At 37.7% G+C, this 26,432-nt stretch overlaps 1 protein-coding gene across 1 annotated transcript; it reads right to left on the reverse strand.

Moving 5' to 3' along the window:
- Positions 1-225: 225 nt before the first annotated feature.
- PLPPR3 (phospholipid phosphatase related 3) lies at positions 226-15,870 on the reverse strand. Its single transcript, XM_072404770.1, has 9 exons — positions 15,482-15,870; positions 12,582-12,706; positions 7,469-7,654; positions 7,254-7,383; positions 6,987-7,182; positions 6,497-6,554; positions 5,014-5,187; positions 4,692-4,871; positions 226-2,330 (listed from the first exon to the last, which is right to left on the reverse strand). Exons 2-9 carry the CDS (start codon positions 12,660-12,662, stop codon positions 1,221-1,223), a joined length of 2,115 nt encoding a protein of 704 aa, XP_072260871.1. The 5' UTR covers positions 12,663-12,706; positions 15,482-15,870; the 3' UTR covers positions 226-1,220.
- Between the last annotated feature and the right edge of the window lie 10,562 nt (positions 15,871-26,432).

A 26,432-nucleotide genomic window follows, 5' to 3' on the forward strand; every position in this document is an offset into this window, starting at 1 on the left:
AAATGAGAAGGTTCCTTGTTAGTGATTACATTGACTGTAAGTAAAGCAGAAGCTATACCTAATTTGCAATGGTTGGAAAATTATTGAATTGTATTTTGTGATAAGTTCAATTCCATTGGAATAATTGCCTCAATATTACAACACCTTGTGTTTTTCACAAAATGGCAAAGTTAACCAATCAATATTGCTAATTAATATTATAAATGCACGCCTTGAGCCAGTAAGCACAACAAAACAAAAATGAGAATATTTAATTGGAGAAAAGGTTGGTGGAAGCTGAATACAAATTCTTCAAACAATGATTTAGGATACACCCCTTTCATGCTGTACAGAGTGCAGCCGATGGGTCAGGACCCAACTGGGACCCCGTATTACAAATTTTCCTATATGATCAGATATGGTCCTCTGTTGGAATATATAGAACACATATTTTTGTTTCCTGAAATGTCTGTGGCACAATAACAGCTTTGATTAACCCCCCCCCCCCCAACATGAAAAAGACCGAGCACCTTTGAGAACCATCCTCTTATCGACAGCTGACCTGTATAAAACAAAAGTTCCATACTAATTGTTTGGAGTTTGTCCATGCCTAAAATTTTCTAGAGTCATTGATTATTGGATAAAGCAACTTGCACCATACTGTTGTGTGCTTTATAACTTCACTTTTTTTTTTACTAGACTTGCATTTGTTTTAACTATCACATTCATCTAAAATGTTTCGCTTACAAAAAGTGTGAAATTTAGGAGCATCTCCAAATTGACATCATGCATTTATATGCATTATTTCTTCCTGAGCAAGTTTTAGTAGAGGGAGACAGCATTTTAATTAAGGTGAAGAGGCCTGTAACTTCCTGTTTTGATAAGGAATGAAATTGTTGTCATATATAGATATAAATGCTACAAAAATCATCTTTACGGAATTGTTTCTCTCATAAGGAAAACATGAGCATTCTTGATTAGTTGCTACCACTTCAATGTGCTGTACAAATTTGGAAGGCAACTTGAGTTATCAGTGTATGAAAATGAATGTCATACTGATGTTTTTTACATCAAGTTCAAAATGTCATTTCAGTACAGTTTCCATGGAGATTTGAAATCATATTCTGTACAAGAGTAATTCTTCCATGCTAATTGGGCAGTGAATTGCTGCTGTTTTGTGTAGTGTAATTTTTCCTTTGTCCAACATGCCAACATATTTACATCTTTGCTCTTCTAAAATTTCAGTCCTTAAATCGCTGATTTTGAATCTTCTTGTAAAATGGCTCTTCCGCTTCTTCACCTCCCTCCCTATCACTTGTTTGGGGTTTCCTTCTCAGACTAGCTTCCCGGCTAGAAATGCCAATAGTCTCAGCTATTAGAGGGGTTGGCACACCTCCAGCCACATTGACAGTTGGTCCACAGCGTGGTTCAGGATCAGGCTCTATGTCACTTATTGAGGAACCTGGAGACACACCAGCACCTTTTGGTGACCTGTAACCACGAAAGTCCTTGCTCATGTCATAACATCCTGACTCTTGAGCATCTCCAGCCTTTTGTCCTGCCTTCCACTCCCATGGACCATTGCCCGAGGAAAGATGAACAACTGGGTGATGAGGTGCATGAGCATCAATAGTGACAATACTGGAACTATCCCTTTCTGAAGGTGAACGGTACTGTGAGGAGTCAGAACTGCTGGTTGTAGAAGAAGATGATGTTTCAGAATGTTTTGGAGTACCAGAACCCAGCACTGTTGCCTGCTGTTGTTGTTGCTGTTGTTTTGACATGGCAATCACTTGCATTAATCGTGGAGGATTTGTGGCTGCTCTTGGTGCCCCTCCTTTCTCAGCCATCATCATCCACTTAGCTCTAATTGCTGAACTGCTCTTTGGGGAACCAGTTTGATTTTCCTCAGGGATGTGCAGAAGTGGTGGGGCTGCAGGTCGTGGTTGAATAAGAACCCGAGGAGCCCCTGGTCGAGCCTGAACTGTGGGATAAAGTGATGAAGGAACTCTGTCAGGGTCCGGCTCATCCAGTATAATACCAGAAGTTTCAGAGGCTGCCCTTCGATGGGCTTGTGCCAGTGCAACTTCCTCCCCAAGTGTAAGACTACGCCCTTCTATAGGCTTTGGTTTCCATTCAGGACCTGTTGCTCTCTGACGAGAGCCCTCAGTGGGCATGTGTATAGTCATATGCCGACGTGCAGCATCCTCCATGGAGGGAGTACTCACTCGGGGCAGAGTGTTACTAAAAGTCACCATGTTCTCTTTTCCCATGGGACTTCTGGGGGCCAATAAGTCAACATCCACGCTGGCACGTTTAAGGCTGCCAAGAGAGTTTTTCTCACGCTGAACCTATAGAAAAACATACCCAGTCATGTAAGCAATCAAAACGAAGCAAATATTTTCAAAATATATACTTATAAAATAAATGCTTCTTTTTAAGCATGCTAAAAAAGTTACACACTGACTGCAATCTACTTTTGGTCAGCCAGCAACTTATTATTGCATATTACATATTATTGGTTAATAGAATTAAGTGGTTCATCGAGTCCTCCTTGCTTTATGCTACATACAGATGTCTAATGGAAGTCAAAGAATTGTCATTGGAAACACTCTTTTGTGATCATTTTATATACACACTATGTTGTTCTGTTGCATAGACAGAGGAGGGGAGAGGACAACCAAGCGGCACCCAATCGGTTGTTCATCAATCGTCATCACCATGGGGAAATGATGAACAATATCAGTGGGCAACTGTACATATGTCAAATTAGGCAGGAGAGGTCGAAGAGCTTGACAGACTTTGTGCAGGTCAATCAGATGACCTTCCTTGGCTTTTTTAGGCAACATTTAGTTACAGGAAGAAAGTAGAAGCTGAGTCAGATTAAAAAAAATATTAAGGTCAGTAGATGGGCTGGAGTAAACATAAGAAAAATATTTTAACCTTTTAAGGATTTACAGGAACTTTTTGCTGAGGCACCAATACAGTAAGCTAAATTTGAACTTGCCAATTAGTACATAGCTACCATGCTGAAGTATGCATGCATTGTAGAACCCTATTTCAGCCAACATATTGCCCTGGCACATTTGTTACTGATGTGCATAACCATCAGAAGAAGCTGAAAAAGCTGGTGTGGGGTCCAGTCATTAATATGGTTGTTGCCCACATCAGGTAGGTGAGTGTCAATAGCTGATGGACATCGATTTACAAAGGAAAGTTACATCCAAACTGATTTACAGTTTAGAAAGAAGGTATAATAAAACAAATAAGTTATCCATTAGGGTTAAAGTAGGTAAATACCTGTCAATAAAATTTTAAGATTCTTTATAAAAACTACGCAGTTATTTGGCCAATGTTTGACTTTATTGCAAACAGACAGAGTTTTATATTATTGTATATATTTTAGAAGATAAGTTTTAAATATTTTTGTAATATGTATATTAATATTATATATATGGTTTAGTAAATATGAAAATGCATGCAGAAGCCTTCCAAACTGATTAGAATTGCAGGTGTAATGCGCCTGAAAATTAACTGCATTTGGGCTTCAACAAAAATCCCATGTCCTAACACGATGGCTTAATGGCATTCTGCTTGCTTAGGGGTCACAAAGCAACTGCTGAGTTTATAAATGTGGTACTTTTTTATAGCAGTGGGACTTTTAGATTTAGTCTTCAAGCAACCTTTTTGCCATTAGGTTTTAATACACCTCCCTAACAGATGCCCTGCAACACAAGACATGTAAAAAAAAAACCTTTTCAATTTTTCACCTGGAATAGATAGACAGATAAAATGTCCTATTGTAATCCTCATGTGTTCCTAGGTCCTTTCTAAATCCTAACAGTTCATGTGTCCTTTAGAATCTTTGAATTAAAGAGGAAGTAAACTGAAAAATGCCCCCAAAAAATACACTTACCTTCCATCCTGCAGTGCAGTCGGTCGGTCTGGAGGTGTCTTCCATTTGGTCCCACGTCATACCGGCGTCTCTCCCCGAGCCGGCACGCTGGGCGCGGCCATCTTCTTACTTTCTTCTTCCAGGTTCTTTATCCTACATCACCCAACCCAGGAGCGGTATGGGGTGACGTAGGTTGGAAAAAAACTTGCTGATCGCACTTTACATGCGAGCGAGCGGCAATTTGTTTCCCTTTTCACGAAAAGGCTCCTTCTGTGCATGCCTAAGATGCGCAGAAGGAGCACCCAAGATCCTCCAAGGATGCGTGACGTAGGTATCCCGGGAGGCTTTGCGCTCCCATTCGAATTAGGGGGCGGTGCTGCACCCTTTTTTTTTTAAAGGGTGTTGCACTTAAAAAAAACCAAAAAACTGAATTTTTACCTTACATAAAGGGGTTGTCTACCTTTTTATGTAAAGTGAAATTTCTGAGTTTAGGTACACTTTAAATGAGAATACGTGCATGTCATGTCTTTTAAATCTATGCGGGGAAAAGCAATAAAATGATGCACTCTGATAACATTTTTAGGATGTTATGTGGCTACATTCTGGGTTTTTAATTTTTTGTGATATCTTTGTTGAAACATTTTTTGTGAAATCTGGTTATTGGTTAGGTGAATGTCTGGCTTCTTGGCATACTTCTGTATTCTTTAGTATACAGTCCTTTTATTTTAATGTGCTGTATACACATTTCATATACCAATATGTTTTAGGCTTTTTTTAGACCAAACAATATTTATTTGTATATTTGTATTTCTCTCACCTGACGTTGGGTAGCCTGGCCACTTGGATGAGGAGAGAGTTCATCATTGCTTGAGGATTTGTTCTGGTGATATACAGACTCATGTCCACGCTGTGTTAAAGCACGCAAACCATCCTTACTTGGGGGTGCAGGCAAAGAGTCCTCAGAAGATGCCTGAAAGTTACCTACAGCATGATAAGCCTAAAATACATGGTTCCAGTTAGTTCTAGCAAGGCAAAAATTAGTTAATGGGTATTAAAAGCTCATTATAGCCCACACTGATGTAATATTATTTTTTGATAGAATAATAAAAATATTTAAAAATTCACAGATTTTCACTGACCAAATAAGCAGCTATGCCTGCTCCGATAAGGAATCCTGCGTACACATCTACTGGATGACTGCGGTACTGTGTGATCTGGGTTAGTCCACACACTCCAGCGGCAATGGCAAAAGAGAAAACCAGCAATGGCTTCAGAAGTTTTGTACTATCTGTTATGATGGAGTTAAAATACATCTGAAAAAAATGTGATAGAAGTCTTTGAATTAGGAGTTTATCTGTAATTATGTTACCATTAGCAGTCCTGGTTTCCATCAATGAAGCCCATCTTTGGTCCCCAAAGCAATCATTTTGAGCTAAGTTTATCTTTAATATACAGAATATGATCCTGTATTCTGGCCCTAACCTGGCAGAGAAAACAGTTTATAAATAACCTTATAAAAAGAGGGTGTAGGTAATAACTATACTGGAAAGAGTTGCCTCAAGGCTGGAAAATATGATAATTCCTGGACACTATGATAATGTAAGGGTGGCAGTGGAAAATACTAGTAAAATGTATAAACCATCTTTTATTCATGGCCAAGGTACATGGTATGCCAGGATACCCAGTATTCTACATGTGCAGTTCAGTGTACATTACAAACAAGAAAGTACGTTTCTTTTTTTTTTTTTTTTCCAGAAGGGACTTTTCCTATATCAATTAATAACCTGCTTGCTCCCATTTTTTTTAATTTCAACAATGACTTCCATTTAACTATAATAACTATTTATAGCAATCACATTAGTTTATTATAAACTAACTTGCTAGTTTACCTGTCATAGAGAATTTGCTGGCTGCAGATGTTAAAGTGACATAAATATTTTTAAAAATAATATTAATAATTCCTAATATTCTGCTGAGTGTTATTCACATTGCTAAAACAATTATGGTTATATAATGTCACAGTTACATTTTGGTCTTGGCATCTAAGTATCAATGACCTCTCGTCACAACTGTTTAATGCTGAGTATGTCCTTTATACTTTCATATAACATCCTCACAGACCCTGCAATATGCTCTAGATCTATCCCATCAACAGATAACTTACAAGAAGTCTTGTTTAAAGGAAATCATCTGCATCCTGGAGCTCAGTTTATTTTCCTGTTTTCTAAATTACACTTTTACACATTTCGTTTTACATCAGTGTTTCTAAACCAGGGTTTTTCCAGGGGTCGTTAGGGCAATGAGCAATTTATGGCTTTCTCAGCCAAACTGACCCAGTGATCTTTTTGGCTATCTGTAAGGGTGGCATTGTTCCCACTGCCCATCAATTTGAGATGTGGGAGGAATTATTCCTATAGATCCCCATACTAATATAGTGTGAGCTGTGGATATTATTTCAGGGGGTTAACTCATCCTAAAAATAAAAGAAAGGCTAGATTATAGCAATAATGTGTGCCCATGTTTACAGAACACCAGTTTACATTTTGTACTGTACAATACGGTTTCCCATGGCAGTATTACCTATAAGAATGACACTAATGAGCACCTCCACCAGATACTCACAGATACGTAGACAGCAGCAAAAGCTGAAAGTGTAGCATGTTGTGAAGGAAACGTCTTCCTGGAAACATAATTGTATGATATCAATATGTAAATATTATTAGCGTACAGATGTAATAATTAGCAGATATATAAAAAAACCATATTTTATTTTAGAATTGTCTGTATGAAGACATCCCTATTATCGATCTGCTAATTGAAATTGTTATGTGTCATCATTTGATTTTGTATATTACAGTACACGCTTGACATGCTAACTTTACCACTTACATTAATACTGAAAACTTGCTCTAGCTATGGATATTCATAGTGACATAAACTGCCCCATTTTTGGTGTTTTGCAACTGCAGTTCACTGTTGCTAGGAAGCAAACAAGGTTGCTTAGCTACCTTTCCTTTGATGCACCTGCCCTCGCTGTGTGAACAATTTCTTATGTCTGTGCTTCACATGGTCTTGGTGAGTCTACAACTAGTATGCAGCTAAATGTGCTTACCTGGCAGACAAAATAGCGTGCTGGTCATTTCCGGTGCAGATGTCCTGTGTAATATAGGGATTTGTTGCACATGAAGTGCCAAGCCTTGTGTAGTTAGGCTTACAGACTGTGAGAAAGAATGGAGCATGATATCCAGTGGATAGCTGAATGACATCAGTGACCAATGCAGTTGCACACAGGCCAAAGACATGAACACCTAAGGGAAGAGCAAAGAGCTTTGTAAAACACACACAAAATCAGTACATACAACATTAAAATTGCACTTACCTACAAATCGAACTGTCCTACGTAAAAAGGAATTAAAATTGCAGCCCCCTGCATTAATACTTCCTTCGGAGCTACCACGGCCCTTCAGTTTGGACTGAATACAGTAAAGGATTCCCTCTCCGAGCATTATCTGAAATAGGCAAGAAGAGGAAAATATTATCGCTGTGAACTTCTAACTAAACTAAACTTCTTCTAAACTGAAAACAAGTACTCACAGAGGCTGCTGGGGCGGCAAATGCAAGGCTGAGAAGCATGAGAAGTGGAATGAGCTCTTCATTACTCTCAACATATGGCATGGAGAGTGAACGATCATGGCACTGAAATCCACCCTGTGCAGGTCGGAAGATGTCAGTCAGCTCCAGAAAGTACAGGGATACTATGGAGGAGGCCACAATGGGAAGCTTGAGTAGAAGAAAGAATGTAAGGCAGATTATAGTCACATATGCTGATAAGCAAAACAATCTAACTGAACTGGTTTATCCCAGCTAAAAAAAAAATGTTGCAAATATGCATGTATTCTGTACGGTGTGGTCCAGTAAGTAGGAAGCACTTGCAGAACATTTCCATAAATTCAATGACCTAAACGTGAAGTTTAACATGTACCCCTTACATGTACATTTAGGCTTACAGGGTAAATGGAGTCATGTGTCTAAAATAGTTAAGTTAAAGCTAAACAAATCACAATATTGTTGAATGACTCTCAAAATTCTGTGCAATATGGACTGATCAAAAAAATCTTCAGAATAGCTCATAAAAAGGCCTGATTATTCTTTTACAACTAGAAAGCATCACCAAAAGATGTTTATAGCCACCTTAAGTCAAACAGATACTGTGCAAATGAAAGACATTTTAATCTCAGTAGCCATCATACCCCTTTCAGTAGCCACCATATAGATCATGTCTATACAATTTTCAAAAACCATACAAAGAAACCTAGATTATTAGCTAAAGATTTGCTTATTTTGCACTTAATCTGCATTCACGAATATACAGTAAATGAAAGACTATGAAACCATAAATTTGTTTTTTTTTAACATTGAGGATGTCCACTGATTTAAAAAAAATGTTGCTGTTTACAGCACCCACAGAACAATATCTCATGGACTGAGGGGACAAAAGAACGACTCTTTGCTCAATGTGCATAGTATCTTGTGTTGAGAAAACACTGCATATCAACACCATCCCAACTGTGAAGAATGATGAAGAGTGAATATATTATCTGTTAACTGCTTTAGGACCTGGGCGACCTATATGGATGAACTAGACATGAATACCTTTGAAGTCTGCTGATATATTCTGCTGCAACTGTTAAAGTAAATGTGCCAAATATTTATAAACAGAAACATCTTTTTGGAATAGGCCAATAAACCCCTTAACAGAGATGTGATCGGCAGCTAAAAAAAGCATTCAAGTTGATTCTGCAGCACCAGTAACTAACAATTTATGTGCACAGACTTGAATGGCTTTGATTGCCCAAACCAATTATTTATTCATTTCTAATAAATGAAAATTAAAGTCAGATTATTAGATTATAAATTGAATAATATTACAATATACATTTAACAACTCCCACCTGCAGATAGAAGTTAAGGCAGAAAGAATAACAGCTGGCTAAGAATGTTTTTGGTATGTAAATAGTCAGGATCTCTTCAGGTAGAAGAAAAAAAAAAAAAAAAAAAAACACAAAATGATGTCGGAGCCATTGATGTAAGAAGTATAGGAGCCAGGACAGATGTACTAAATTTGAATGCAGCAAATACATACCTATAGACATTCAATATATGAGGCTTTGAGATGTCCTTTACACAGTCTTTGGGCAGCAACAAGGGCAGGCTGATAAAGGAAGCTATTGGATCAGGCTGGAGGCCAAATTGCATTGCTGTCATATTTGCCTAGATACTTAATGCAGGGGCTGCTTTTCCATGCCAGGTCCTGCAATACATGTGGTCCCCCCAGGATCTTCAAATAGTGAGCCTGGTTCCATAAACATGTAGATAGGGTAATTGGCTTCCCCCAAAATTGACTTTGGACTGTGGTAATGACATATGACTATGGTGGGACATTAGATTGGGAGCCCCTTTGAGGGACAGCTAGTGACATGACTTGAACTTTGTGAAGAGTTGTGTAATATGTTGGTGGTATAAAATTATTGGGTTTTAATTATATGCTATACATTGACATTCAAGATGCCTGTTATACCCCATTTGATGTGGTGTTTACCTATTAGCTTGTTAGTTAGTTTTCCTTTTCTGTTTAAATAGGTAGGGTAACCTACCCTTTGTTAAACCTAATTCTATTTTGTTCAGCAAGTTTTTGAGGAAATGGTGGGTCTCCATGAATCATAGGGTGCACAGTAATTTACATACATTTTCCTGCTAGTCCCCCTTCTTCCCCTGGTTTACTCTTCTCTATTTTACATCTTCCTACCTCTTTCATCCCTTTTCTTTGTCCTATTTTCCTTACTCTTTTTTTGTTTCATGTCTTTATCTTCCATCACTACAGTAGGTGGGAATTATTAACATTTGATATTCTGAGATATATTCTTTTAATATTCTTAAATTATATGATGTCCGAGACATCGAAAAGTTATGGCGCAATGTTGGACACCTGCAGAAATATTTTGGTGATTATCTGATGATTATCTTATCACATGTCATATATATATATATATATATATATATATATATATAGATATATATGCACCTTTCTGAAGGGGATTCTGTTACTTTGTAACTTTGTAATAATATAAAACATACAAAATTAATGTGCCAAATGCTTTTTATATGGGCCAATGCCTCAGAGCCTTTTCTAAAAACACAAAGCAATCAGAATATTTGTTTGCCCCAGAATAGTGTTCTTTTGTCTCTAAAGTAATTATGTATGAATCACACACACTTAATGATGCTTGCTTTGATGGATTTCATGGATTATGTAAAAGTCGTGATTTGAAGTAAATCTTTTAGTCATATGGGTTGCTGCAAAAATATTTTATGGCAGAAACAAGAAAAGCAATGCAATATCTATATAGCTGTGAACACCAAACAATATTTACATTAGTATCAAGTTAGTTTCAAAGTCATGTCAAAATAAAAGATTAAAAAAAATGATTTAATTTTTTTTCAATTTTTTTCAGTTTGTTTTTAAATAAATGTTATACTCATACTAATATATTATACTGTAAAATAAATGTTCATGAAAAAACAATGTACTGCTTTTACACATATAAATCCACTGTATTGCAGTCAATAAAGGTATTTTATTGAATGCAATACAAATAGATTTGAATTTCCCCCCCCCCGCCTGGAACTTAACGTCCGCACGCACCAACGTCAGCAGGAGCTCACTGGTGACTCATCGGGTGCTGAGAACGCCGGCCAGATTAAGGAAGAAGACGCAAAGGACAATGGAGGATGCGGATGGGTCAGGTAAGACTCAGTTTACTATGGTTTTACATTTAGCTACTCGGGGTTACCGCTTCCAGCATCTTTTTTCTACCCCGAGTCACACTTGGGGTTACCGCTCAGGAGGTTAATACTACTTGGTTTTAAAGTGCATGTAAATTTTTGGATACAGTAATGAAAGGTTTATGACTCCACAGTTATTTTTTTGAATAACATTCTTTGTAGGGTACATGACAGATATCAATCCAAAAACAAAATGTGTCAGTTGAAAAGAGTCAATGGCTAAAAAAGTTTAGGAGGCTAACCAGATCCGAACAGGAGTTCAAGGATGATGTGAGGCACAATACACACAAAATCAGATGGAAAGGAAATCCCCACAGATGGGTTACCCAAGCACCTCTAAATTTCTGTCCAGTAATGGTTTCATAAGATACACCATTTGAAGAGTTTCGTAGGATACATCAGGTAGGTTGTGCTTCTAGCTCTATCGGGATCCACAGGCCACAGGCTGCTCCTATAATGGCCTCTTTAATTTTGTTACCAAAAACTCTGCAAACAAAATTAGGAGGCCTTTGTGGATTAATAGAACCAAGTGTTAAATAAACTCTGTCCAACTCTAGTCTAGAGGTAGGGGTATTCTGCAGAAGCTGGGTAAAGATGAGCATTACAATCTCATGCATAGAATCTCCACTTTAGTCCTCAGGGATACCAGGTAAATTGATAATATTTCAGAGTGACCTTTTTAAAAATCTTCCTTTGGAAGATGAAGAGATACCAGTTGGTAATGAAAGTATATATCCCTCTCTAGCTGAGACACTTTATGTGGTATGTTAGATGTTTCTATCTCCATCCACTTTGACAATGACAACTTTTCCTGTTTATCTTTTCTTATATTTGCCTGATGATTGGCTTCCAGTGTGTCTATATATCTGCTTTGTTAGTTAATTTCTGTATCAAGTCCTGCAACTCAATGATGTCAGAGAGAATACAGCGTTAGAATATCCGATAAATAGTGGGGTATATGTTGAGTAAAATGACTTAATCTGCAATGTTGGACGTCGGGAACTGTGGAAGAAGCAATAGCTGAGTGTGTGTGCAAAGAAGGATCTGACATCACACCAGGCTTCAGTAGATCCATAGTTATGGGGTTTTCAAGATTCTGGAGAATGGCTGGGGAACTGTTTCCTGAATGGGTAACCCCTGCAGTCTTTCTGGCACCTAGGCATGTTGTTTTGTAGCCAGCTGGTAAAATCTTCTGAGGAAATCCTGGGATCTCAGGACAAAGGTGAGCACACATTGTCATGTTCAGACCACTACCCCCCATTCTGTTGAGTTTTTTTTATGTCTGTAAACTGTTGGGGACATTAAAATATACTTTTTGTCCCAGAGATGATAAAGGTTTAAGAACATCTCTCAAAGTGAGTGGAACTCCCTTTTTAAGAAGTTTTCCCTAGAACATGTGTTCCATTCAGAAGATTATCCCTTTCCTCTTGTTTCTGATTTCACTTTCTTTTCTTTCTTACCCATCCCTGCTCTAGCCAAAAATAAAAAACAAATTTTTGTCTGGAGACATTTAATGGTTACTTTAATAGGAGTCATACTGAAAATATATTGTGAATGACTGCTGTTCAATATACTCTCTTTCTAGTTGTTCCATCTTTGCACTTTGCTTATCATAGGACTTGGCAAACCTATAAAATATATAAAGAAAGAATCTTAAGTTGCTTTTCTATTATTGACACCTGTTGAGTATTAAGGTATTGCAGTCATTTGATCTATTAGTTTTTTTCTCATCCTTATCCACAGTATATCCTTATATATAGTATGTACTTATACCCTTTAAGAGATGTAATATTGTGTATTGATGCATACTGAGTGACAAGACTGTCTCTTGGTAATTACAGGTGTCAAATACCAGTGAACTTACCTCCACAAAATAGAAGCATGGTAAGAGAGTCATGCTGTCCTTCGGAGGGCGAGGTTTGGTCTTCTCTTTAGGCGATATCATGGCACCCACTGGGTGACTGATGAGATGCTGGGGCCTGTGAATGTCTATAGGTGTAAAGTACAAATAAAATGGTTATATTGTTTCTATTTGATAACTTTTCGCTCTTACACCTGTTTATCCCTTATGTATCAGTGCTTTTTTGTTATGTTTAAGGTATTTAATTTAGCAATAAGTTTGACATTACTTAAGGTAACACATAGGGTTTTTGAAGGACAAACAAGGCTTTCATAAAACAATATTGTCTTGCAAAGTTTGCTTACTTTTTTATTCAACATAAAGTGGTAAGAAATGTGCAAATCATTGGTGAAATTTATGTGAATCTTGTGTTAAAACACTACTATACTTGTTAGTGTTACCGTAGATACAATGTGCAAAATAAAGCCCCAAACTGGAATGCTTTTAAGTTTACCCATGTAGTGAGCTTCCCCTTTATTGCATAAGTTAAAAAGCCTTTTGGCTAAGGGGGGGGGGGGGGGGTAAGAGCAATACTTACCTTACAGATGCCATGCAAAGCATTTTATTTATTGCAGTAGTGACACTGCCTGACACTTTTGCACTAAACAACCTGCCTGCTCGCAATTGTTTTATTGTAAAGATCCACAAGTTAGCAATGGTACAAATGCATGCATAGAGTAACAATTAGTTATATACATCAGGGTTGAATAAAGACTCTGCACTCTTCTCATCCAAACAAATGTAACAGTGGTTAGGGATAGTACATTGAGAAGATCTCTGTCTAAATGTTCTTATTGTAGTTTCTCATTGTTTAACCTTTAAATCTCCATATGAAGATCTGGCTTTAAAATTAAAAAAGTTTCCCTTTGCCTATTATATTCTGCCTTTCTGAACTTAAAGTTCTGTGTGTAGCCTGGTGTTGGACACCTTCTAAAGAGTTGAGAAGTCTAAGATAAGAAATAAGAAGTTCATGGAGGGACGATACAGTATATTAGATTTTCAGCAAACAACATCTTACTGTCTGGTGGGTAAGGGGTGTATTTCACAAGGAGTATAGTTAATTTACATGTCTTCATTTACTTTGGGCTTAACTGTCTTAATAAATATTGGAAGTTAACACAAGTTAATATAAAAGACTCTTCTCACCCACACACACTGAGACAGAAACTGATGTGCATTCAGCAAATTTCATGCTCAAATGCTTTTCGGAAAACTCCAGCTCTGCCTTAGCAGAAAGTGTGTCGAACCTCTGCAGAGAGATGACTGCTTCCTTACAAAAAATGTAATAACTAAGAAAGTACTGAAAAGGATTAGAATATCAGCCATGCAACTAGCATTTTCAGAAGGATATCTCAGCAATGGTAGCCCCTTTTTCCCATATATTCTTCTTTGATTCATATTCTTTTACCCCTTTTTACTGTTATACACCCCCTGAAAAATTGTGTTCTTCTTTCGATATGCAATAAAGCTGTGGCTTTTTTCAAAGGATCTAGAATTGAATCCAAAGAATCAGTGTTCAGGTAGGTTTATTGCTATTTCTACCATGCATTACTTCTAATCTTCTGTACAAGCCAAAGTAAATGCACAATAAATACATCTGAAATGGAAATCATTTTTCCCTGAAAGCATGCCAAAATCTTTCTAATGGTTATGTAGCCACATTTTAAACTTTAAACTTCTCTTTTAGGGAAATTCCTTACCACTGCACTGTAATTATAGTTCAATTTCAACCACTCTGATAGGTGACTGATCACATTGCTCACTGGAGCAACTAATAACTCATATTTTGGGCTCCATGCTATGGGTCCACCATGCTTGTCAAATTATCTTTTAGTAACACTTTTCCAAACTGATATACCATAAGTGTGTGTTTGCCTTGTGGAATTGCTATCTGAAATGCAATATATATATATTTTATATATATTGGTAGTAGAACACATTCACATCAACTGCTCCCTAAGCAGTTTATGATGATCTTTTATAAGTACAATGGATGATTAGGTATGTATTTGGGTTGTAGAAGAAACCAACAGCCAACATAAATGCACACAAACACAGGGAAAGAATACCAACTTCATGCTAATAGCATTCATAGCAAGACAATAGGGACCTAATTGTCTAAGGTCTGTTGGATGATAGAGGTGGTAGGATATACTTGAGCAAACCTATCCTACAAAGAGTAACTATCCAACAGCCTTATATCTGCTCAGACCCTTTATTAGTCTATCCTACAGCCAAACAGTCCTAAAATGAATAAAAACGGTAGACAATTGCAATACAAAAAAATCACAACATGTGAAACATATGAACATACCTAATATTAAATATCCAGAGACATAGGAATGCACAATGTGGGTTTACACGTGATATTAACACTGTATAGTGGTTACAAAGCCAGCCATGCAGTCAAGCAAGGGAGAATATGCAAAAGATGGTGTAGACTAATAAAACTAACTCATGTCATATTATTTAAATACCATCATTACTGCAACCATACCCTGCCAAAAGGTATGCATTAGCCACAGTATAAAACAAATATTTAAATTGATACAGACTGATTGCAGCTGTATATTACCAAGGAATATAGCATTTCACATTGATCAATACAGCCTCCCATAAAGTGCATATGGAGAAATGACATAATGATAATGGAATCAGTGTTATATGGGCAATTTCTAATAGATGAAGGCGCTTTTACATGAACACAACTGTTGTATGTATATGCTAACCCAATGTGTATTCCAGTAAATCAGTAGCCCAGCCCTGCATTTGCCTAGTGTGAAATATACCAAATACACTCCATGCAATCACCTCCAGCAATAGCCACAAGCAGCATTTTGAGAGCTAGCTAAAAATATATTTACCTGTCAAGGGAGAAGGATGCAGGGGAGAGAAGGAAACATCAAACCATCTTTAAGGGGAGACCAGGAACAAAGAGAGGTAGAGCAGAATGCTGTGCTACAGTAGTAAGGAGCCCAAAGGATGCCTGTGAATGAATACAGAGCACACGGGGGAGGGTCTGCAAATCTGTATATCCCGCTGTAACAAAAGAGGAATTCTAGACCCCTTATAGAAGGACTCTCATATAAAGGAAACCAGACACCTTTGTATCCCTCCCTTAACAATGGGCCAGAAGTGAGAGGATGCTCCACTAAAGGACCATAACTCTAGTGTAACTGGTACCCAGGAGCAGAGAAGCCAAGGAGCAGAGGAAGGAGGGATGCTGTCCAGGAGTGATGGAGGGAAGGAACATAGAGAAGGGACAGACAGAGGAGGAGACAAATGAAGAGGCAGAGTCTGCAGTTCACACAAAAGCCATCAGGGTGATGAAGTGTGTGCTGCATGTGCACTCTAGTGTGTCCGCCTGGATTTTGTCTAATCGCAACACATCTATTTTAGGTGTGACTGTGTCCACAGAAATGGAGTAATTCAAAATAGGAAACCATTGCATTCTTAATGATAAATCTATATGTTATGTATGTATGCACCCCATGAATGCAGCAGTAGTATCAGGCCAATTACACATTCAATAAAATTATTCAAGTTTGGATTGAATCTGAAGGAAATTTAGCAGAAGGCCAATTGTAAGCAACCTGATATGGGTTTCAGATTAGACATGTGTTGGTAAAACTATAATATATAAAAGGGTGATACCTCCCTTTGAAGTATTGAAGAAAATCCCATGCCAAACCCAGGCTGTGAGCTACACTCCCTATAGATTTAACCCCCTGAACACTTTACAAAAAAGCTTTGAATCTTTCTGCTAAACTGCCTTCAGGTTATCTCTGAAATTATACCTTAGAACAAGAGCTATTTCAGGCTACTTCAGACACCTGTACATTTTACATCTGTCTCTACATCCCCTGAAGAAGCCAAAAAACGAAACGTGTCAAAAAAACCGAGATGTTTTTAATGTAACATTTTGTTTCTTTACATTCCCCACTATATGGGACATGTACCATTATGATATTGATGTGACAGGTGAACTCTGTCTAGCTATACTGTGAAAAACCCTCTGTTTTTTATTAGAAACTTTCCATGTGTTGGTAAATACTAATAAAAGCGTACAAGTCAAATGAAATGTACAAATAGTTCATGTAATCAGATCAAAGTCAGATTACTTTCCATCTGAAAAAAAGCCATTGGAAGGACAGAACATCTTATGTGTGTGTAGTGTTCTGCAGAGCTAAATTGGTAGCAGATCTGCTCATGTATTTAGGCCTTACACATATCATAACATGGTACAAATCCTAAAGCTGAACTCCAGGCAGATTTGAAAAAAGCAGATTAGTGCATTGATATATTCACTGATATATGCAGAGCTTATACATGATTTTGACCTGATATAAGCTTCTTGCAGTCCTTAATTAAATCTCTAACTGGAAAAGAAAAAACAGCATGGGGGGCTAATAAATTCTGCTGCAATGCAAGTGGCATGCTAATAGTGTGAGAGAGTCATCTGCTGCTTCTCATTTTATTGTCCAGGGACAAGACTTTACTACAGAAGAGAAATAACCTAGCAAAAAGGCATGTTGGGTAGAACTACCTTGTGTAGTGTGTGACAAGGCTTTGTAACTCTTAGGACAAAATAAATAGAAATAGACTTTGGATGGTAAAAACACTCTATGTATTTTATCTGTATTGTTAGCTGTTTGCTTTACAGTGGAACTAAACCTAAAAACCAACAAATTGTGAGCAGGAAGGTTCTTTATTGTTGCAGAAGGGGTAGGCTATGCATCTTCTGCAATAAAAAAAAACTTCCCTGAATGTTTGCAATCTTTGTATAATGTACACTGAGCTGAGCATATCCAGGTCTTTGATTCCCATTTCATGTGCAGATTCATCAATCAGTCCTGGCCAATCAGGAAAACTAAAGATCCTGGACCTGGAATGAACCGGGTTAAGGTGTCAGCACCAACATAGGAGTGAGGGAAGGTGGTTTTGCAGATGAAAAGGGCCTGATTTAATAAAGTTCTCCAAGACTGGAGAAGATAGATTATAATAGGAGAACCTGGGTGATCCAGCAAATGTGGAATTGATTTCTTAAAAAACATTTGCTATTAGTTGTCAAATGTTTTTAATTTCTGGATCGCCCAGCTTCACTGATGAAAGTGTAATTGTTTCCATTCTTGGAGAGCTTTAAGTCAGGCCCAATGTGTTCTAATTTGTTGAGCTAATTTATTTTAACCACAGAAAAAATCAAATAGCAATAAAAATAAATATAAATATTTATAAATATAATAAATAAAAATAGTAAGTTGTCTGCTTTTAGTCCCTTGTATATGCTGTTAGATAGCAGGTTTTTTGTTAGTGTGGACAACGTAGACTTTCTATTTCCATTTTTTTAACAACTGAGCCCAACTGGGTGCAGGAAAGCAAAAACAACACATAAAAGTCTTGTGCCACAGCTTGTGCATATATACTCTGTGCAAGTGATCAGTTGCTACCATTGTTACCATGGAGAATTCACAGAACTTCACAGGAACAAAAGAAAAATGGAGGAGGAGGAAGGTGTTTGTGGAGGATGTGAGGTCTCTAGAACACAGTGACAGGCTTTTATAACATTGCCATTTAATAGGCTGTAGGAAAGGCCAAGCACGACTGCATGTATATGCTGGTAAATGTGTTCTGCTCAAGAAATCCTTTCGATGCAGGCTGTGTGTGCCAGTTACCTAGCAACAAGAAGATGTGGCTGCTGCCTCTTGAGTACCTGCCTTCCTGCCCCCACACACCTCCCTAAGGCATCCTCAGTGATTGCAGGATGCTGCTTTAATAAGGTTACACTTTTTGCTTTCTCAGGGATTCTGCAGGAAAATTAGGAAAGTGTTAACGGTGCAAAGAATCGTTTGTGTGTTGTATATAACCGAAAGGGGCTTCCTTCCTTCCTCTATGTAGTCAGTTACAACTGCACCTTTGGTTGACACATGGTGCAATGTGTGGAAGTAGATAAACCATGAAATGACAATTTTCCTATTACTAGTCATCCACAATATTTTATTTTTATTTATATATAATAGAGCTGGGATTTTTTAATACTATTTATTTTTTACTTTTACTTTCTGGGATTTTTAAAAATTTTCTATCTATAATCTGAAAACACATAAAACAATAATATTGTTATCTGATTGCTGCTTTCAGCAGGTAATATAGAGCACAGTTTAAAAGTAAGTGTTCCTGCGAGGATAAAAAAAAATGTTTACTACATCATATTCTTTTCAACCCTAAACTGATTGGAAGTATTCTCACCTTCGTTATCTCTCTCTTTTTTTTTTTTATTTTAACCTAAACATAAAAGATCAAAGTGAATTCCACACTCATTACTCTTGCTTTGATTCAATCAAAGTATTAAACGTGTATAAATCTGTAAAATATCTGATGAGCATTTAGGATAGGCCCTTTGGTGCCCTATCTTTATTTACAATAAAATGTAATTTAAATTTATATCACCTTGAAAAATATGTCAAAGATCAATCCTAAGGATGCAACAAACGTGTTCTCTCATGTGTTACTACTCATTTATTCTACAGATTCTGTAGCATTTTCCTGAATGACACTTCTGTCATCTACACATGGTTTCTACAGGAAATTAAAATATTTTAGATCCGCACATCAAGTTACAATCACTTTACTCTTGTGGCTTGCTGGAGAAAAAATGTATTTGCTTGCCATGCTGTACCCATTCAGCAGTGGTGTACTATATATCAGGGCACTGTCCAGCAATTATCCAAAATCCAGGAACACAGTTTGTCATTCATTCACTTAGTCGAGGTCCAAAAATTTTTTTGAAGAATATACTGTTCCAGAAGTTTTGTTGGAAAAAGAATCTCACTATTACTAAATGTAAAAATAAACCTTTAGAAACCTTAAAAATACAGTAAGTTTTTGCTGCCCATTAAATCCTTTATGCTGACTATATTATCTATTAGCTACAACATCACTGTACTCCTGCTTGATATTTTATAACTGAGCACCTGAAGTTGTGGCAGAATCGTTATATATATATATATATATATATATATATATATATACCTTTAATTGCTCATTTTCTTTTTTTCTATAGAACACCTGGAGTATCAGTTTATACTAGTCACAAATTCATTGTCCAGCAGAATATTTCGGGGGTACAGGTACTACAGAATTCCAGACAAAAATAACATGATGGAAATGAGTAGCTCATTTGATTTATTAAAAGAAGAAACTCAGCAAAACCATTTTTTTCTGCAAAATCTACTTTAAAATCCAGAGATTTCATTTTAGTACTTTTTCTGCTGCTGGATGGTTTCATCTTGATAGCCAACAATATTTAACCCACTGAGATGAAGCAGAATGATGAGCTCATCTTTTTGTATCTGTCTTTTTCCCTCCTATCAACATGCTTCTTGTCAGCACATCATTGCTTTTTGTACTGCTACTTCTTCTCACATTGCATCCCTTTGGTATAGGGGCTGCAAAAAGCTGGTACTAGGTACTGGTGCTGTTTGCAATAAACATAAATGTGATTATGTATTGATATGTACAGAACTGTATTACTTTTTCATGCATGTAGTAAATTCAGCTGATACATGTAACGCATTTACTCTGAAAGCTCAACTCTAGGTACAAAAACGTCCATTAAAATATATTCCTCAGTAGCCACAAATTATATAAATCCAGATTTTGTGTACCAGATGTCTTTGCAAAGCTAGTTATTACCTTGTAAATATAGTAGTGGTTTACCACTGGCCTGTACAGGGAGCACAACTGGGGATGGAAACCACTAGTATCCCCTTCAATAGCTTGCCAATTAAAAACTACACGAAGTTGGTGCATACAAGACCAATCAATGTACAGGAGGAAACAGAGAAGAAGTGATTGGTCTTTATTACAGGTTTTTCTTAACAGACCTGGAATATATATATACATAGGGCACCAAGAATACTCATTCCTCTTGTATTGAGATCAATTTTTTAAAAGCTTATACATTTTTCAAATCAGTCTTGAAAAGAGGTACTATAGCAATTAATGACATTGCTATTAAAAGCCCTGAAGGAGAGGGAGTACGAAACCTCTTCAAAAATGCCTGTAACCAATTCAAATGCCTATAACCAATGCCTTCAACCAAAGCTTCACTCAAATTAGGGCACACCTGAGCCACCTCAAATTACACACACAAGTACACACACAAATCTGCCAGTATGAAGTGCAATGACCAATACAAACTAGAATTCACTTAGCAGATGACTATTACCACGTACTTAAATAGGGTTGACAAATTACACAGCACTGTAACTATGCGTTTAATTTCTCTACAGAGGAGCTCAATGTTTTAAGGCCAGTTCTTGGGGTAAGACCAAAAAAAAACCATCAGAATATTTTTGTGATGTGTCAAAAATACTGAGCATCCACAAGACACTTACAGAAATGTGGGGAGAAATGAGAAGACTCAAACCTGAAACTCTAGTGTCACCATATCACCCAGATCTAACTTTACAAAAAGTCCTTGGTGAAGGTTACCGCTTATTTAAGAGATACGTGGAGTAGACTCCAGTACATGCTGCTGCATTTTATGAGAAGTTTTAAACACACAATCTCATTACAAACATAGATAATAGAAAAATAGATAATCATTAATACACATGAACATCAACTGTTAAAGTATAAAGTTTAACCATATTCACAAATTAGTTTTTCTTTGGTGTAAGGAATTATTCTGCATATTGATCATGCAATATAAATATACTTGTAGTAGCATTATGGACAAGACTACAGAGGACACACATTCTTTTAAAATATGACATAAATGTTCTATATTTAGCTTCACATCACAGTGAAGTATCTGCTAATTTTTCACTGACATCCGAAAGACACATTACATTAATTTTCTTCCCTGACTGAAGTCATTAAATGAAGTAATTCAAAATTGTATAGAGACTATCTGTAAAGAATTGGTGATAAGGACAAAGATTGACACTTCATTTCTCAATTTTTGCATCCAAATCCAATTGACTTTTTTATAAATTTATGTTGCATTAAAAAAAAATATAAAATATATATATATATTTTTTTCCATTGTTTGATAGTTACATAGTAGACATAGTAAAAGACATAATGTCCATCAAGTTCAAAGACTAGGGAAATATATCCCAGATATAAAACTCCATAAGACATAGTTGGTCCAGAGGAAGGAAAAAAAAACCCTGGTACAATATGCTTCAAAAGAGGAAAAGAAATCTTTCCTGATTCCGTGAGGCAATCGGATGTTCCCTGGATCAACAGTCTCTGTTATCTTTACTTTAAAGCCTTAATACCCAGGTAAATATTGTGCTTCTAGAAAGCAACCAGCTTTTTCCTAAAGTATTCTATAGTAGTCATCGCTCCTCATAGCGAGCTCCTCCATTCTTTTTATTAGTTTAGTTGCCTTTCTCTGCACTCTCTTTTGTGAACTGGTGCCCAAAACTGGAGTGCATATTTCAGATGTGGTTTGGCCAATGCTTTGTACAGGGGCAGGATAATGCCCCTGATTCATCATTGAAATCCGCGATCGCGGGAAGCGCGATAATACGCGCGACCCGCGATCGCGGATTACCGCGGTCCGGGACTCGAGTGCGCGCGTCCACTCGCATCGATCGCCAGTAAAAAGCTGTCGGATAAGCGCGGCTCTGTGCGCGAGCTTTTTCAGTTGCTGAATAGCGCGACCGCGTACGATCCCGGATCGCTAATACGAATGCGCGAGCGATAATCCGATTTTGCTTGATGAATCAGGGGCATTATCTCTAGTTATTGCAGCTTGGCATTGCATGCTGTTATTAGGTCTATGATCTACCACAGGGGTCCTCAAACTTTTTAAACAGGGGGCCGGTTCACGGTCCCTAAGACTGTCGGGGGGCCGTACTATAGTTTGAAAAAAAACAGGAGAAGATTCTTATGCACACTGCACAAAACGTATTTATTGTATAAAAAACATGAAAGAACAATACTATATATAAAATGAAGAACAATTTTAACCAACATAAACTAACAGTATTTCAATGAGAAGTGTGGGCCTGCTTTTGGGCCAACACTTAGCTCAGATAAAAACTCCTAGAACTGTCTGTGGTTTAGTGCATGGGCCCTAATAAAGTTAACACAAGACACCACAACTTTCATGACAGAGTCCCACTTCAGTGATATACAACACAGCGCTTGTTGGTGGATGAGGCAGTGTATGGCTATTGGACACGAATAGTTGTGTTTGTCCATCTCTTGGTTAATGCGTGCAACCACTCCTTTCATAGACCCCACCATGCTAGGGGCACCATCAGTTGTTACACTGACTAGTTTAGCCCAGTCTAGCTCCAAATCATTCACAGTTTGGTGAAGATTTTCATAGATATCCTCTCCTGTTGTTGTTCCTTTTATGCTTTTCAGTGCAGCAAGCTCCTCTGTGATTTCAAAATAATCATTTATACCACGAATGAAAATTAGAAGTTGTGCAGAATCCCTGACATCATTGCTTTCGTCAAGTGCCAATGAAAAAAAGCAAAGTGTTTTTGAGGAGTTTCGAAAATGCTGATGCAAATTGTCCCCCATTTCTTCAATCCTGCGTGTAATTGTAAGTCCTGAAAGACTCACTGTACTAAATAAATCAGCCTTCTCTGGACACATCTCTTTGGCAACAGAAAGAAGGCATTCTTTAACAAAATCTCCCTCTACGAATGGTCTGCCAGTGCGCGCTATTAGCTTGGCAACTTGAAAACTTGCTTGCAGTGATGAAACATTTAGCTGCTTCTCCTTCACAAAGGCATTTTGCTGAGTTGTCAATCCATTTTTCAGTTTAAAAATTTTGTCTTTTCTCACTTGTCCAATGAAACAATCATATTTGTCTTTATGTCGAGTTTCGTAATGTCGACGCAAATTGTATTCCTTGAACACAGACACTAAATCTTGGCATATCAGACAAACAGCTTTTTCCTTGGACTGTATGAAAAAAAAATCACAGGTCCACTGTTCTTTAAATATCCTGCACTCCGAGTCAATTTTTCTTTTCTTTGACATCATTCCTAGGGATGCAAATTATTTTATTACTTTTTTTAAATGGGCATGCGTATCTATCACATCGGCTACTGGCTTACTGGTACAATTCAAGTCAATGAAATTTGCCATGCCCCGTTCAGTGTAATCTCTCTTCTCAGTGACCGCTGCAGCCCCCAGAGATAATGCAATTCCTGCGCAAGCGTAGGAGTCGCATTATCAGTGCCTGTCCTATGGACGATGAGGATCCATCACTGCTGCCTTCATACATCGGCTGGATCACACTGCAGCACATGTGTACATGATCAATCTGCATAGTATGTTTATACTATTTACAAATGTACACTGATCATGTACATTTGTGCTGCAGTGAGAACCAGCCAGTGGATGAAGGCAGCAATGAGTCTCTGCTCATACCTTCTCTGCCTGATGGCTTCCACCCGACAGCTCCAGCGTGAACCCGGCAACAGTGGTGTCACGTGACCGGGTTCCCTGGAGTGCAGATCGCAGGCAGCCAGAGCTCAGGCAGGAGAAGCAGCCTCGGGGGCCGGCGGCCTGGATGGACAACCTCAGCGGGCCGTATTCGTCCCGCGGGCCGTAGTTTGAGGACCCCTGATCTACCAGAACCCCCAGATCCTTTTCCATTTCTGACTCTCCCAAATGTATTCCCTCTAGACAGTATGAACATGCATGTTGTTAGCCTCCAAGTGCATAACTTTACATTTATCTATAATAAATATCATTTGCCCCTTGGCTGCCCGATCAGTAACAGTACATCCAGGTCTGCTTGTAGAATATAGACATCCTGTATGGACTTTATTCCATTACATAGTTTGGTGTCATCTGCAAACACGGAAATCGTACTTTTAATCCCAAACTCTCATCTATCATTTATAAAGATGTTAAACAGTAAAGGTCCCAACACTGAATCCTGAGATACACCACTAAAAACATTAGACCAGATCTTGGCAAACCCCAGCCTAGCCAGTATTCCGTTATCGCGAGTTTCCGCTATATTATACATATCATCGAGTTCCCACACAGTAACCCCAATTACTATGCCTAAAGAGCAGAAGCAATGCGCAGCTACCATTCTCACAGTCATTCCAACAGTCATCCCTCTTCAAGAAGCAGGCCTCCAAAGCTTCTAAGGCTGCTGAGCGTCGCACTCGTGCCTCCTATGAAGTGTCCTTGTTGATTGCGAAGAAAATGCTTCCCCTCACTGATACAGACTTTGTAATGGATTATATACTTGCTGCTGTTGACGTCATTTGTCCTGAGCAACACAACGCTTTCAAGGCAATCGTGCTGTCTGCCGGCACTGTGACTCGATGGGTGGGGGACTTGGCCTCTGATGTCCGGTCTTCGATGTTTACGAAGTTCAAAACTCTCAATATATTCTCCATCGCCTTGCATGAGAGCTGTGATATGAGCATCTGTTCTCCAAGATGAAGTTTTGTAAGAACAAGCTGCACTCTCAGCTTACTGACAATCACCCTAATGACATTCTGTTGCTGAACTCCTCATCATTAGAACCTGATATTGTATCTGTCTCTAAGAACATGCAACATCATGTTTCTCATTGAACATACTGTATTTTTAAATAAAAAACCTTTCCTTAGACATCTTGTTTCTTCTGGCCTAGTGTGCCTTTTTGACCTCCTGAAATAGCCTAGTAGTCCAAAAAGTTTGCCAACCCCTGCCTTAGACCACCCAGACTATGAATCATTTATCACAACTCTCTGGATGCGGTCTTTAAGCCAGTTCTCTATCCATTTACAGATTGACTTTTCTAAACCTTTTGACCCTAACTTGCATATTAACCATCTGTGGGGTACTGTGTCAAATGCTTTAGCAGAGTCCAAGTACACTGTATCAACTGCTACTCCACTGTCTACCTGCTTATTTACTTTGTCATAAAAAGAGAGTAAATTTGTTTGACTATTCGGTCTTTCTTGGAGCCATGCTGACTATCACCTATAATATTATGTTCTAGCAGAAACTCCTCTATGTGGTTCTTTATCATACTCTCTAAGACCTTTCCAACTATGGACATTAAACTAACTGGTCTGTAGTTACTTGGTAATGACATTGCTTCCTTTTTGAAGATAGGAACCACACTGGCTTTTTGCCAATCCATCGGTACCATGCCATTGACTAAAGAGTCTCAAAAAATTAGAAATTATGGCTTTGAAATAAGTGAGCTTAGCTCTTTAATGACATGTGGATGTATTCCATCGGGTCCTGGTGCTTGGTCAACCCTAATTTTGCCCAACTGTTTCTCAATCATATCAATTTTGAGACATTGTGAACCTTATAAGACAGTGATATTGCTATTATGAATTTGGACTTGAGCTCTGCCATTTTTCTTTGTGTACACAGAGCTAAAAAAAGTGTTTGGTAAATCTGCCTTTTATTTATCCCCAGTTACCAACCCAGAGACATCCTACATGCTCAGATCTGATTTTTTTTCTATAATGTTTTTTCAAAAATTTGGGGGGGGGGGGGGTGCCCTACTTTCCTTTGTAATATGTCTTTAATTTTGAAAAAAAAGTTGCACATTTTATCAAATTTTTATATATTTTGTAATATTCTTTATAGTTTTAGAAAGGATGAAGGTGATCATTCATTTTTATGTTTTAGAATGACTATTTCTTCCTTCTTCCTTTGTTCCTTCTGGCTTTTTTAACATCAGCTGTGAGCCACATAGGTTTAAATTTTAGCCTCTCAAACTTATTACCCATTGGAATTTATTTTTCATTGTGCTTTTTTAGAACATACTTGAAACATTCCTATTTCTGTTGTGTGTTCTTTGAGGACAATATT

This window comes from Pyxicephalus adspersus, chromosome 3 (assembly GCF_032062135.1).
Source record: "Pyxicephalus adspersus chromosome 3, UCB_Pads_2.0, whole genome shotgun sequence".
NCBI lineage: Eukaryota > Metazoa > Chordata > Amphibia > Anura > Pyxicephalidae > Pyxicephalus > Pyxicephalus adspersus.

Bases quoted from the DNA above. Each gene is read 5' to 3' on its own strand.
- PLPPR3 (XM_072404770.1), bottom strand. From the start codon at position 12,662: ATGATATCGCCTAAAGAGAAGACCAAACCTCGCCCTCCGAAGGACAGC. The intron at 6,555-6,986 runs GTAAGCACATTT...TTATGTTTCCAG, and splicing joins CACGCTATTTTGTCTGCCAG to GAAGACGTTTCCTTCACAAC. The intron at 5,188-6,496 runs GTGAGTATCTGG...CATTTTTTTCAG, and splicing joins TTGCTGCTGTCTACGTATCT to ATGTATTTTAACTCCATCAT.